The sequence below is a fragment of the Pelmatolapia mariae genome, linkage group LG14 (genome assembly GCF_036321145.2).
Source record: "Pelmatolapia mariae isolate MD_Pm_ZW linkage group LG14, Pm_UMD_F_2, whole genome shotgun sequence".
Classification (NCBI taxonomy): Eukaryota; Metazoa; Chordata; class Actinopteri; order Cichliformes; family Cichlidae; genus Pelmatolapia; species Pelmatolapia mariae.
The window spans coordinates 12,623,685-12,639,314 of record NC_086239.1 but is presented as its reverse complement, the minus strand read 5'-3'; the positions used below and the strand labels follow the sequence as shown (position 1 = coordinate 12,639,314).

The window sequence follows — 15,630 nt, the reverse complement described above, 5'->3', positions numbered from 1 at the left end:
CACATAGTTGCTCCAGCTTCCGGGGAAACTGGAGGGGGAAGTAAATGTGTCTGAGCAGAAAGGTGTTTTTGTCTTGCTCTAGTGTATCTCCCATTAAAGGAGGGTGAAAATATTCAGGCAAGCTTTAACAAGCCCAAGTTTGATGTGTTGTCGGCAGATCACACTACTGTTTTCGTACTAATGGAGTCAGTTTCCGCCTCGTAAAGGTGTAATTTTTAAGATAATACTCATTGGGATTTGTCACCCGTATGAGAGGAAATGCTTATGTTTGCTTTTTGTTCCTCGTGGTTGTTGTTTTTGTTTTGTTTTGGGGGTTTTTGTTGGGGGGGGGGGGGGGGGGTTCTAACTGAGGATCCAGAGCTGCGGCAGGAGGTGCAGGAATCAATGAATGTGCTGTCTGCTTTACAGGGATCAACGAGAGATAATCTCATCTGATCTGTTGTGCTCTAAAGCTGCCTAAATCTGCTGGGTGGCTGGCTTTCACCTCTATAGAAATCCCAACAGCCTGTCTGCTTTTAGATATTTGTTTCTTTCACCAGCTTTTTCCTTTATTTCCCCTTTTTTTTCGTCCGTCCGTTCATATTAACAAGCTCACCTTAGATGTAAAACTTTTTTTTATGTTATTTGTTTCTACTGTTTGGAACAGAATCTTATTATTTCTGTTAAATTTCTTGTTTTTGTGCTGGTTATCAGTGATATGTTCAAGTTTGTTTGGACTGTATAGTGTCAAAAATGACTCGGTATAATAACCCCTAATCATAGCCTCAATGCTTTTTTGCAGATGAATGAATCCAGGCATTCCCAGATTATTCCCAACGCTTCTTTATCTGATTTACCCTCACGACATACTGTTTTAGCCTTTCATGCACTTAGTTCAGCTGACATGCTATTTTTTTCCCTTGAAGACCAATTTCAACATCCATATTATAGAGCAGTGTGCAGAGCTCTCGGTCAGCCTCTCGTTTGTTTATGTTTTGCCAGGAAAATTTGAAATAGGTGCAGGGATTTACTGAAACACCTGCAAACATACATGGAAATACACTATACAAGACAAAAACTGTCCATTTTCTACATCTTACACATTACTTTTAACTGACTTTTAACCTTTTGTCCACTCAGCTCTTTAATTAAATTATAACTTTTGGGTTTTATTTTATTCCCTCGATTAGTTGAGTTTATTCCACCAAATAACCCCTTTATACTGGAGAAGTACCCCGCCCACTCCGCCCGCCCTGGCTTAGACCCACTGAGTTAAACAACAACAACTTAAAAATGACTCCAGAATCATCTGCTGTTAGTTGAGACAAGTTCAAGGCGTAAATTAAAAGCTGTTTGTTTTTCTTTTTTCTTTTTTTACCCAAATGTCTTCTGTGGTTTTCTAGCCACGCTCATCCTGAGAACTTCCTGCCCGATCCTTTCTGTTGTGTGCAAAATCCCCTCTGTCATGTCCACTCGGGGTTATAAAAAGCACGAACCAGGGCAACCTGATAGCACTCAGCACTTTTAATGACATGTTTAGTCTCATAACAGCGACCGAGTCTTTCATTTAGAGTTTAGGCGGATTAAATCTCCGGGGGAGTTCGTCTGAAACGTCATTCTGTGTTTTGGTTTGGGTTGAATCGTAGCCTCAAAGCTGTAGCGAAAACAAAGGAGTAAATAACACGATGAACACCGGCGGGAGTTTTTATCATCTTTTATCTTCAGGCTCCGAAATGTCCAAGATGCCAGCTCCCGGTCCCTGAGCTCCCAGAGGACAGGAGAGGTTTTTCATTTGAAAGCTGGCGTAGGTAGTAATCTATGGACCAATAGGAACCATAATTAGTGCTTGAGGAACATTTCTGGGGCACCAGCTCCTCAGTTGGGATATGCAGAGTGAGCCACAGAGTGACACCACATTGTACGCATGTTACATAATGAAGGCCTTAAAATCAGACTGTCTGTCTGCCTCGTCCTTCCCCTTTAATTGTCCATACTGAGGGCACTCCTGTATCTGGATATAAAAGTGCTTTGACTGTTTGACTGTTAATGGGGGCGGTGTTCTCCTTATTTTCTATCAAACTGAACTGCCAGCATTAAGGTTGCTTTGGTTGAGTTTGCAGTCCTGTTCCTGGTGTTTTGGAGGAGTAGTAGAAGCTGGATGTTTAACTAGAGTCTGATTAATTCTTGGGCTGATTCGTAGGAAGTAAATAACCTGCTCTTAGTACAGAAGGCCTGTCCCCCAGGCCTGCGCGATCTTTTAATTCCGTTTGGTGTCACGGCAGCTTTGCAATTCAGACAAGGAGCAAGATCACGGCCTTTGGGCACAAGCAGGAATCAGCAGGGGTCTTTGTAGACAGGCGTTTTTTTTTTAAAATCACGCTGTCTTCCTGCCTCTCTTTCTCCCTCGTCTTTTGTCTTTACCTCCTTCTGCTCCCCTCTGCCGCTCATTGTCTCGAGTCCTCGTCGCCTTCTTTGACATCCTGCGATTCAGAATGCGCAGGAAGTTGTCGAGGGATATCCGCATGCATGTGGGATACACGCAGACGAGCACGAAAGCGAGACCATTAAAGGCGCTGAGGGAGCAGAAACGGCGGGTGGTGGTTTGTGGCCTCATTGCGCTGGCTGCGTGGAATAATGGAGCGGGACGTGAGTGACGGGTTAGTAAGTGGAACAAAGTGCACCGAGGAGTTACTGGTGACAATAACAATGGCTCTGAATTGCAGGTTGTTTTGGAGTTCCCTGCTGAGTTTTACGAGCACGGTACAGTGAAAGGTGCAAGGTGGAGACGGGGTGCTTGTTTGTGTCAGTCGCAGCAGAGGTCAAAAGTCAGACTGGAAGCTACGTCACCGGTGGAAGAGCGTGGTAGGGGAATTGGGCTGCTTCAGCCGTAGAGCAAGGAGGTCTGCCAATCAGGAGGTTCGATCCCTGGCTCCTCTAGTCTTAGTCTGCACGTCGAAGGATCCTTGGGCAAGATACTGAACCTGATGCATTCATCAGAGTTAGCTTAAAAGCACTTAGCAATAGGAAAAAGAATCTTTGTATGAGTGGGTGAATGAGGCTTGTAGTAAGAAAGTGCTTTGAGTGCTCAAACAGAGCAGAAAAGCACTATAAGAGTACAACTCCATTTACTCCATGTGACAACCTATGTCATTGTCAGAGTTTCTTCATTTCAAATAATACAATATTATCATATAATTCTTTCAGGATAATAATAATAATAAGTCCAGAGGTCCTGCCCTGATGGTCACCATGCCAACACGAATACCAAATGTCAGAATGAAAATGAAAGCTTTTTTTTTAAACTGCTGACACAATAACAAAGGTCTCCTCTACACATAAATGACTGAGGCTGAAAATTCCCTGCTAGTCTGAAGTAAGCTCATCAAAGCTGGGCTTTCTTGGCATTAGCTGACTTGACCCAACCTAAAACCCCCGGTGGAAGATGACAGTGTTTATCAACTTTCTCTGTTAAGCCGGACTTTCTGCGTCATTCTCGGTGAGCGCTCATATAACAAGGGGCATTTCACGCATCATATGACTCTTCCTCTACACGAAAGAGTCCCTGTGAGCGCTGCCTGCTCCGGTCAGAGACGTTATCAGATGATGATGGAGATAAAATCTTTAAAGAACATCAACTATAACTATAGCAGTCAAATGTCACACAGTTTCAAATAATACGAGGGGGGTAATAATCTCAGGATTTAACACTTAGAGTTTAAACTCGAGTTAATGTATTTATTTTATTGCTAAGTGCGCTCTCGGTGCTGGTGTTTATTTCTAGTGTGGTGGCTGCTCATCGAAGCTCTGAAACTTTAAACCGGGTGCTTTGAAACATGAAAGGTTACTGCCCCGAAGCAAAATAAAGGAGCCGTGGAAATCGCTTTGGTTTCTCGGCAGATTCGAGTCAAATAAAATTTATTGATTGAACAGGTGCTCTCAGTGAGAAATAGCGTGAACGTTTTTCTGATCTGTCCTCAAGCAGCTTCAATTCCAGCAGTGTAGCAGAGACCTGGCAGTATAAAAACATTTATGCATGCACGCTCCGGTGACGATGTGGTGCACAGTTTGCTGAGCTTAACAAGTTGCACGTATAAAATGCGTTCCAACTCTTAAAACCGAGCTGTAAATGAAGGAATCATTTCCTCCACCTGCTCCTGACCGGGGTCAAGCATGTGTTGCCACGGTGAAACTGAAAACTCTGTGTTTAAGCTCAACGTAGCTCGCTAACCCAGTAATCTCGCTCCGTGGTAAACCCCTCTGATTCGATTTGCAAACATCTGCTTCAATATCCCAGGTTACTGATGTACAACATATAGACATGATGAAGAAGTGGCTCCAGTCTTTTTAAAAAAATCATCCTGCTGTGTCAATAACACCTTATGTTAGCGCATTCACATGATAACACACCACAAACTCCTGTGTTTTAATGTCTTTTTTTTTCCACTGCGGGAAACAAAGATATTCCAGGAAAAGTGTCGTGTCATAACACTTGAGTTCAAACAAGAGATTTTGGAGGACTTTAACCCCTGACTGTGTTTTGACATGGTACAACGACCTTTTCCAAGCCACACCTGCTTAAAGAGATATGACACACCTTTTCTAATATGTCATATGGCTGCTGAGTAGGAAGTTTAACACAAATAATCAGCAGGTTAGGTGAGCCTTTGCTCTTCTTGGTCCTTAACCTTTAGTCAGGAAGGTGCAGTATGACATCACGGTTCAAGTGGACTGTGAGAGGTTTACTGGAACAGGAAAAAAGATGGCACATGATGTATGCTGACAGCACAACCCAGCCAGCCCGTATTGAACTGCACTTACTCAGCAATCCTAGCCCACATCTGATTTAACTGCTGAAACACCTTGAGCACTCTTACATGCTTCATATTGCTAAATTAAAACAATGACTGAAACTCAGAGATGTGTCCTTTTAAAGCGGGTTAGACTGTATAAAACAGAGATGAGTGTTGCTGAGTCAAAATAAAGACAGAGACAGAGTGGGACTGCTGTATGTGAGAAATGCTCGGCGATGGGCCCACGCCGTACCAGGAAGTGAGGAGACTCGGTGGAAAATAGCTGGCATTGTTTTTAGACTGACTGCTGGGCAGCCTGGAGGTTTAATGCGCACACCCGATAGTCTAATGAGTGACATATTGATTATTGTGGCTGGCCTGGCCTGGCCCTGGTTGGTCAGCTGTGATTGAAAGCCTGGCCTGGATTTTAAAAATGGATCCTGTGGGCTCGCTGGCTGTCTCCGAGTCTTCTGTCGTGTAATCCCAGACTGCCTCGTTGATGTTGGCGGTTGTACTGTCTCTTTTTCATTGAGGATGAGTCTTTGTCACTCTGCCTGGATGTTTCGCGTTGTTGTTATTGTGAAACAAAATGAATTATGAGCCAGCCAGGTATTACACGATTGATAAGAAACTAAGGGCACAGATTCGCACACACTGGCCACTTTATACAGTCTAGTTATCGACATCAGGCTGACACTTCTGTGCATGCGGCTGAGTCCACACTTGGTCCCTAAAATGTGAATTGAAGTTAGTAAATATGCTGTTTAGATACACTCACTGGCCACTTTATTAGGCGCACCTGTGCGACAGCTTGTTAATGAAACTGTATAATGAGCCAATCACGTGGTAGCAACACAATGCATTTAGGCATGCAGACATGGTCGAGACGACCTGCTGAAATGCAAACCGAGCATCATCCCGGTGATTTAAGTGACTTTGAATGTGGCATAGTTGTTGGTGCCAGACGGGCTGGGCTGGTCAGTTCTCTGGGTAAAAATTGACTTGTTGATGTTGGAGGTCAGAGGAGAATGACCACACTGCTTTGAGCTGATAGGACGGCAACAGTAACTCTCATAACCACTCGTTACAACAAAGGTATGAAGAAAAGCATCTAGGAATTACTGATTGAATTAATGAAGCTTGTATTTCAGTAAAGAGGCTTAGTTTACGGGAATTGTAACACCTGCATTTTACCTGCTATGTCATGTTAAAATTGTATCTTTATGGAGGGTCTGTTATAGACGACTCTCCCAGAATTTCTTGTGTCAAAAAGGCCTGAAACTTTAAGCTGTTGTGAAGCACAAATCCTGCGGGCTGACACAAACACAAAATAACTGAAGACTCTCAGAGGCACCAGATGGGGGCATCAGTTGCCCAGGATTGATCTCCTTGTGGACGCTGAGCTCCTTTCCCCCACTTTTCACCTTTTGAAAGTTGCTTTTTTTTTCCCAGGCTTCACCATCACTGTAGTCAGAGTCAGGATAAGGCTTTAAGGCAGTGTGTGCATATAAAGTATGGAAATATAGGGGCTCTACAGTATACTGTCAGCATAGTTAAGTTGTTGAGTTTTCTTTGTACCACAGCCTTTTTGTTCTTTTGGCTAAATTTTATCTAAGTGTCTGTTGTTGTTCCCACATCTTCTTCTCTTTCCTGCTTTTTCTGATCTTCACGGTGAGGAAGATGATTTAATTATTTTAAATTTCTTTATTTTTTTGGAGGTAGGGGAGGGGTAGATGGTCTTTTGGCTCCTGCTGCAGTTTAGATCAGGTGACCATCTGTTACTTCTACTAGTGAATGGAGCAGCAGTGGAAGTTGCAAACCCCAACCACCCCCACCCCGTTTTTTTTTTCTCTCCCTGCTAGGACCCCCGGCGGTTCCCCGGACCCCAGTTTGAAAACCACCGTGTTTGAGCCATCCCACTCTGCGGGCTCCATGCTACTATTGTCTAACAGGAGAGCGGGCTATTTGCAAAATAAAGGTAGCCTCCTGCCTCGGTGTTTGCCCCTACGAGGGCTGATTCATGCGAGTGGGGTGATTGTCTTTTCTTTTGCCCCTTTTAAAGTGAAATGAGCGCCTATCGTCAGCGGTAGTCCGCTGGGTTTTTCCTCCCAGACAGCTTGAGCTCCTCGCCGGGTCGGATGCTGAAAGTCCTCGCCGATAAGAGATCGCGCAGAGCTCGCGGAGAAAAGCAGACTGGACGCGGAAGGAAGCAAAGGAAGAATAGAGCAGCATTTTAATACCAAATCGGGACACATGTTGAGCTAACGGCCCTCGCCACCTCCTCCCCCCTTCCTCTCCTCCCAAATGCATTTGTAGCCTCAGTCGCTTTCCCGTTACTAATTACTGCGCTTTAGGAGAGAGCCAGCAGCTCCGAGGATCCCCCGCTCGCCGTCTTGGAAGGACGATCATGGATCTGAGCAAAATCGTAAGTCCCGAAGAGCCGATCGGGTTGTCTTTATGTGAGCTAAGGACGGATATTAAGAGAAAAAAGGAGAAAGCGACAGATCCACGGGTTTGCATGTTTTTGTGGAGGTGGGGGTGGTGTCCAAGAAGTCCTGAGCGCACACACTACACTCGGCAGGGTGAATACATGCAAGTTGGGCTCGGTGCAAGCAGGGACTTGCTCTGTCTGCTGTTTACATGGCAGCTAAATGCGTCCGTGGGAAGTTTGGGTTTTGTTGTGAAAGCTCGGAGGTCTCCCGTGGGTTTATTCCAGGGGTTTGCGAGCTGCTGTAGTGAAAGAACAGCTGCATTTAGTCGGGAAAATGATGAAACCAAGAGTCAGAAAGCACACGATTGTGTTAATGCAGCCTACTCTCTGGAGGCTTTACATTTCTAGTGCAAGTAAATGAAGCCATTCACACATTTGGCTTTAATATAGTGTTCTTCTTAGACCTGGAAATGTTTCCTGTGTTGACCAGAGCTCTGTTTCTGCTGCAGGTTAGAGGAAAAAGTTCTGCAAGCATGGTTTAAATGTGCCATGAATGTCAATTACAGGATCTTATTGACAAACCTCAAGGCGAGTCTGAGTGTGTAGTTAAAGCTCTATAACACAGATTCAAGAGACTGGGGGCTCTAAGGGTGAATTTAAAGTATAACTTCTTCACAAGCAGTGATGTTTTCAAACTGGCGATCGATGTGGAGTTTATTCCACATTTGCCTGTTCATCTTCCTTTGACTCAGAGCGATGGGGATGAGGCAAAAGAGGTGCAGCTTGGACTGCTGAAGCAGGTGCACAAGAAGCCTTTCACAGTGGATGAAGGGGTTGCACTTTTAGCCTTTTGTACAGAAGTGTAAGAGAGTGTGTGTGTGTGTGTGTGTGTGTGTGTGGTTTGATGAGAAAGCCTACTCTCTAGTAATCCTCAACCAGGTTAGAGACTCAAAGGTTTGTGGAGGAAAAGCACAGCGAGTGTAAATTCTGTAAAGATGCACCGGATCCTGACAGGCTGTCCATAGCTGGAACAGGAAAATCACTCTCTCAGCTGTGAGGAAAGAAAAAACCTCAGCCGCCCACGTGAAGTCAGTCACGTGTAGACATGGCGTAGGTAGGTGTAGTGATGGAAAGCCTCCTGGTGCATCACCTTCCAGTTGCAATTAACAGGTTATTTTAGCTGAACCTCGAGAAAAAGTGGGAAAGTGTAAAGTATTCCAATCAAAGCTTTTCTACATGTTGTTTCTGCCGCTGTCCAGTGGGTCTTGCAGACTGTGCATCACCGCGCCACCACAGGTAATCTGGTGATGCACAGCAGAGATGAAACATTGAGGAATGTGGCTGAAGGTATGCAGGGTGTGTTGTTTAGAGATGATGACAGCCCTCCAGCTCTTCCGCGACCCTGAAAAGGATAAGCGGCAAGAATGGATGAATGGTTATAGACCTACAGTTTCTTTATGTAAATATACACTCACTGGACTTTTTTTTTTTTTTTTTTTTTTTACCTCCAGGACTGCCTTAATTCGTCATGATATAGATTAAACAAGGTGCTGGAAACATTCCTTCAGTTGTTGTGGATTTGTAGGCTGTACATTCATGATATGAATCTCTTGTTCCACCACATCCCAAGGGTGCACTATTCGATTGAGACCTGGTGGTTGTCGAGTTCATGTCAGTAGAGTGAACTCTCTGTCATGTACAAGAAACCAGTTTGAGATGATCTGAGCTTGGTGACATGGTGCTCAGAAAATACCCCCCAAATCGTTAGACCACCAGCAGCAGCCAGAATAGTTGATGCAAAGCAGTATGGATCCATGCTTTCGTGTTGTTTACGCCATCGTCTGAATCTCTCAGCAGCAATAGAGACTCATCAGATCAAGCCACATTTTTCCAACCTTCTATTGTCCATTTCCGGTGAGTCCGGGCCACAGCTTCCTGTTTTAGCTGACAGCAGTGTCACCTGGTGTGCTCTTCTGCTGCATCTGAATGTTGTGCATTCAGAGATGCTCTTCTGCGTACCTCGGTTCTAACAAGTATTGTTAGAGTTACTGTTGCCTTCCTATCAGCTCGAGGTACTCCGGGCTTTCTTGTTTGACATCAACAAGTCATTTTTACCCAGAGAATTGTGCTCTCTGGATATTTTCGTCCTCTTTTTCCCAGACTCTAGAGATGGTTGTGTAGGAAAATCCCAGTAGATCAGCACTTTCAGAAATACTCCGGCTAACAACCACACTACATTTAAAGTCAATCAAATGACCTTTCATTCTCAGTGTGATGCTCAGTTTGGACTTCAGAATGTCGTCTTGAGTTTCTCTACATGTCGACATGCCTTAGTGCACTGAGTTAATGGCATTTGATTGGCCAATTAGAAATTTGTGTTAACGTGCAGCTGAACATTTGCCCCATTGTTGCATCAGCTGGAACAGTTTGTTTTAGATAACATAAAAAAGAAGCCACAGAAGCAGATGATTGTGACGCCTGTTTATATTCGGTTATTGCTGTGCTGTGAGGTGGGGTGAGCTGAGGTGCACAGATGTGGCTTTTACTGATACGTCTTCAGGAAGTTGAGGCGAGGCCGTGAGGCTTTTTCACGCAGAGCTGCAGAGAGAGGAGGGGCTCAAAAACCTGCCACGGGGACGAAGGGCTGAGAGTTTAATTGTGGTGGAGCCCAGCCTTCGGCCTACGTGTGACTTTAACCAGCTGCCACCCTCCACCTCTGCCCTCAGCGATGAACCCATTGCTGTTAGGTCGCACGCTCCAAACATCCCGGAGCTGTATGTTTGCATGCTTTTTAATGGGCTCTTATGAGACTGCAACATCCCGCTGGGCTTATCTGCATCACCCATTGCCCCGTTATTAATGGGACAGGAGATACTCGGTGCATTAGGTGGAAAACAAGCTCCCAGTTACAGCCTCAGGGGCCTGCACATGACTGGCAGCCATTGTTACTAGGCTGGTGGCTGGTTTCACCTTCACTCTATGATAAAATTGTACATTGCATTCCAGATTCAGCTCGCTGGGTTGATAATGCTTCCTCAGTGCCTGCAGTGACACCTGTGTAGCATGCATGAGTTTGTAATTTCCCTTTTTTTTTTTTTTTTTTTTTTTTTTTGCTCCCTGCATGCACATAAGAAAAAACTCTCACTCTGCCCTCTTTGCGTCAGTGCAAGCCTGAATTTTGAGAGATGCGAGGAGGCTCACACGGGAGCAGATTTGCACGTCAGACGCGACACACAACATGGTCCTGAAACAAGCAACACAGAGGGCTCTGTTCAGACCGGTGACCTTTTCAGCCGGGTGGAGTCGCTCTTGGAAAAATGTTTGGGCCAAAAACGCTTTTCCAGTTATTATCCTTTTTTTTTTTTCTTCAATGGATTTGTAAAAGAATAAATAAAAACTGTTATTTCATGCTGTTGTGACCTCTGAGGAGGCTGCTTGTTTGTGTGAAATGCACCACGGTAAGGCGAGCTCTCAGTTTCACCGCGTATACTTTTACTTGTGCACGTTGAACCATGAAGGCTGTTGTTTTATTTTCGAGGAAATAGGCGGATATTTTTAGTGTGTGAAACCTGAAGTCAGATACCGAGTGCACCGGAACCATGCTCATCGGAGGTATAGTCCAAAAAAAATGTTTACACCACTATGTCATACTGCTGTAATCTGTGTTTTTAGATTAAACAGTTGGATTAGGTCATGTGTGTATATGTAAAAGGGAGGTTTCATAAGAACAAACACAGAAAGGCTTGTCTCCAAATCTGCACTTCCCCTTCACATCTTTGAGCTCAATGGTTTCGTTTTCCAGCTGGAGACTTTGCTTTTGGGTTTACTGTAATCTTTTAAAAAAAGACATTAAAGTCTGGCTCCTTGAAGCCAAATTTAATAAGAGGTGAGGCCGGGCTAAACATTTTTGCACAGCACTGTATTCTCCAGGTATGACACCATGTGCAGACTCCAAAGGTTTTTAGAAAGAGATAAGACACAGTACAAATGTTGTTCTTTAAGCATTTGATAGTATATGAATTAAAGATCATTTTGGATTTGTCTACGTACTGAACTGGAGACAAAACACATATTCAGTGAATATCAGACTTTTATTGATCAGCTGAGCAGAAAATGCTATTCACAGTGTGTGTACTTCACATGTAAGCGTGCAGGTGTTTGCAAACAGATGTGTGTGCTTGATAAGTTGTGTCTAAATATTACAGTCTGTGAAGTGGGGAGAGATGACATGTTCTTTTTAGATTGTTATTTCAGGTCATCTGTTAGCGATAGCTGACTGCCCATTTTTAAATATCCGTGTTCCTAAAGGTCTGAGTGTATTCACACAAAGACACCTGGAGGGGATCTGGCAGGAAATGGAGACAGCAAAGTGTTTGGTCTCAGCTGCTCCCTGTCTGGCTTGACTGAGCAAGGTTTTAGCTGAAGGCGGGGGTGCTGTGGATTTTTCAGCAGGCAGGAAATGGGCAGTATAGGGTGTGCCAAGACAGGAAGCCTGACTGAGTGCCTGCAACCCACCCACCCCCCCCTTTCTCTCCTTCACCTCCACCCCTACAGCGTCAGCCACAATGACCGTGCCTCCTCTGCCTCACCTCAGCGTTAACAGGGCTCCTGCATTCACAGCCTGCACGTTTCCTGTTTTCATTCCTTCCTCCATCCCATCGCTGTTTACCCTTTTTATAGCAGAATAGCTGGACTGGTCTCGGCGGCAGCTCCAACCTCGGCCTCCGTCTTTAATTTAGACGGGTAGCTCAAAAGGTATAACAGCAGTTTGGTGTCTGCTCTGTTGTTTGGGAAAAGTGATAGACTTGGTGAAAGCATTCTGGGCTCTTGTCCCCTGTTGGGTGTGCTGAGAGGTTAAATCAGAAGGAGGAAACATTGCAAAAGGATTGGGAAAGCATGCAGCTGTTAAATACAGACATGCAGTCCTTCTTAGCTGTGCCTTAATGAAGGTTTTAAGACCAGAGGCTTCACTTGTTGATATCATGCCAGAGTCAGAATCACTGGGAACATGGTTGAAGCTAAAGCAGACTCCACGGCCTGTCACGAGCTCTCTCCTCCATCCACACCTAAATAACTGCTGTCAGATAATCATAGTACCATAACTTAAATTAATCACTCCACTCCCATGCTAAGGATGCCGCCGCCTCCTCCTCCTCCTCCTCCTGCTTAACCGTGAGACTTTAAATCCAGTGAGAACAAGTGTTGCCGAATTTACTCTCCCCCTTCTCATTTGGCCCTGCCGAGGTTTTCCACAGGCATTTTCTCATGATTGAGCATCACTGGCTTTGAGTTATTCTCGGCACTAATGCTGACATGAAATGTGCGACAGCGCGCCAGAGACAAAAATATCCGAGAGCGCTGTCTTTTCTCTGTGACCGTCATAAAGTGACCACGATAAGATGACATGTCTCCGGGACTGACATGGGAATCAAATCGCCCAACATCGCTTTTTAGTCACATGCTGTTTGGGAGGCCGAGGGTTGGGGAAGGGAGTCGCTCAGCGAGGGCCGTTTCGTTTAGCAGGCAGAAGATGCTTTCTCCCTCTGGGTGCTGTGCGCTGGGCCTTCAGCGGACGCAGCCAGACCACGATCAGCATATCAATGCCGCGCTTTCCACTGAAGAGCTGATTGGTGCTTGCCAGGCCCGACTTTGCGTGCTTTCAACACTGTATCAATAACACTTTGTTTGAAAGCAGAACTGTGGAAAAGAAGATGTTTCTGTAGATACCAAGAAGCAGAAAGGACTTCTGTGCTGCGTCGGCGAGTAATTGATTGATGGCTCGTTATGACTCTTTGCTTCAGGGCGGAAAGGGGAAGCGCAAAAGATGCCGGCCCCCTGCAGATGCAGTGACGTAGGTTCCCCAATTTAAGGACTCTCTCGGGGCAGATCTTTGCTCCTCAGCTTTATAATCACTTTCCTCTCACCTGTGATTTAATTGCTCGTCATTTGACTTTGTCAGCCGGTCCGAGTGGCTGCACTGCAAGGGGCTAATAGGCCACTGATTTATTGATGCCGGCAAGCCGCCTCAGCCAATGCCAGGAGATCTAGGCAGCTGGCACTCCCATTCAACCCTAACACAAAGTACAAAGTCTCACTGTGGGCTAATTGGGTCATCCTCATGTGGGAACCAGTTGCACTGGCGTTTACTCAATCATCCCTTGATTTTTTTTTTTTCTTGTGTGATGGAAAGAAAAGGAGAAGCAAAGCGAATTGTCGATGTTATAACTTACAGCTTCGATCCCTGAAGGCTGTGTTAGCTCACACGCAGATCACAACACGAGAGTGTCACAATTTTAGTGCTTGTGACAAATTAGCAGCCAGTGACCATGACAGGAAATGCCACAAAAGTCACTTCCCTCATCAGTAAAATGTAAAGCAGATGTGGCTTAAGTGTAGACATAGTGTTTCAGTGTTAACCTACACTTTGAATACAATTTTTAGAAATATGGGTCGTGTTTAAAAGGAGGAAAAAGGTGCAAAACACAAGAAGTGTGTATAGATTGTATTCAAACTCTTAAGTGTAAATATATACAGCACTATATGTTCATAACTCCTAAATAGGAGTGACAATATTATCTTAATTTAAGGCTTTTTGAGTTGCCTTTGGCCACATTTCAGGTTCCAGCCTCCACACGCAAAGCTTCAAATTCAGTCTGTTTAATTCCAAATACTCACAGGTGCATCAGTCTACACAGCCTCAATGTTTCTGGAGAAGAAATAGCTTTTTGAATGTGTTGCATCACTGAAAGCCTTTCTACAACCATTCTCTGTATCAGCCTCAGGTGGTGCAAGAAATCAGGGTTTCGCAGCTGCATGGGGTCTTTTTTTTTCTTTCTTCCTTTTGTGCATGAAGAGAATCTTCAGGGTTGTTTAATAAAAAAAAAAAAACAAAGAAAATTGTTCCAGTAATCATAAAGTTCCCGTAAATTTCCAGATCCTGTCGTCAGACCCTCTGGTTTATTTGTAAACAGGAAGTCTAACTTTTTTCTTTTTTTTTTTAAAGCACATGACTGATTATAACTCACTGGTCTTCCTTTTGTGGACTCTATCAGCAGACACAGGCTGTTTTCACGCGTACGCTTTTCTAGATCATATCCAGCGGTGCGTGTCAGGATGCAAACATCCGGCGCTGACCTTTATCCTTTTTAAAAAACAAAAAAGTGTGCGGCGTCGGGTTGTTACACTTTGTGCCTGCATGAAAACAACTAGCCGGTGGTCGTCACGTGTCCCGCCACGTGCCTGCTCTCCCCAGGCCACGCTAGGGGTGTCAAACATAAGGCCCTGGGTCCTAAATCGGCTCAGTAAAGACTCCTACCCGGCCCACTGGACAACTTTAGAGTGGATAGATTTTGAACTTTTCGTGCTGTAAGTTTTTTATCAGCAGGAAAAGCCGTAAGAGTCCCCACCCACCCTTACTGCACCAAAGTATAAGGGCACTTTCTGTTGTCCACGTCTGTCTCTTATCACCTTTATGATTCGTAGCGGCGCCTGTTCGCCATCGACAGGACTACGACCTGAGCGCGGAGGGGTGGATGCTGTGCAAACAGCAACCAGCTCCTGAATTCCTCCTCGTCTTCTCATGATCACTGAATCACTCCTGTGACTGAACCAAACTCATAAATTAGATTTTTCTCAACAGTAAACTCGTGTTTGCCTGCTTGCTTGCTTTCGCTGCTGATGATATGTCACTCAGAGTGACGGTGCGTGTGGAGGTGGCGGTCTATTGTCTGCCGTTGTTTTGACAAGCCAGACCCACATTCTTCTTCTCCGATCCAAACGTCATCTGTTTCAGGATTGTGGTTATAAGGAAAATATTTTCTAGATGGGTTCTCTCAGGCATTTTTTTTCTCAGCAGTCTGCGACACCAGGTAGCGTTGTGGAAATCTGAAGTAGATCGAGGTGCACGCACCCAGGTTGTCTTTCCAAAGCGAAATAAAACTCGCTGTAAACCTAGAATATTTATAGTCTAGTTATCTGTCAAGCTCAGTCACAGGATGCTGTCAGAACATTGTGCAATAGAAGATAACTCGAACATCAACATGTGGTGTATCTGCAAGATCACACAGAGACAGACTAAGAAGATATGGAGCCTTTCATTCACCGAGGTCAGCTCGACACAGAGAAGATCTTAAAATTTTCCATCACTTGTTTGCCAATTCTAAAGAGACTGACAGAAATCCCTGCTCCCACATCATTCCTCCTTTCATCTTTCCTTTCCCTTCCCCATTCCAACCTTCTTCTACCCCACTCCTCCTCCTCCTCTTCCGATTCCTCGCAGTAAACTTCCAGTCCCGGCGGCTCACATACTGGAAGAGGAGGAGCGCACTCAGAACATCTGTGGGAAGTGAGATTATGAAACAGGCCTCCCGTCCTCTGCTGACCCCATCCCCCTCGCTCTCCTCGCTCTCTGCTGGAGATACCCTGCAAATG

General features: G+C 45.0%; 1 protein-coding gene across 2 annotated transcripts in view; it reads left to right on the top strand.

Moving 5' to 3' along the window:
* Window positions 1-15,630, top strand: part of hip1 (huntingtin interacting protein 1) — a 56,799-nt gene that overhangs the window by 4,883 nt on the left and 36,286 nt on the right. The window contains exon 1 of one of the 2 annotated variants that reach the window (XM_063492697.1): window positions 6,785-7,194. The exons of the other annotated variant lie outside the window; for it this stretch is intronic. Coding sequence (XP_063348767.1) covers window positions 7,177-7,194 — 18 coding nt within the window. The 5' untranslated portion in view covers window positions 6,785-7,176. Of the gene's footprint in view, window positions 1-6,784; window positions 7,195-15,630 lie in introns of those variants that run through there. 2 annotated transcript variants of the gene reach the window in all.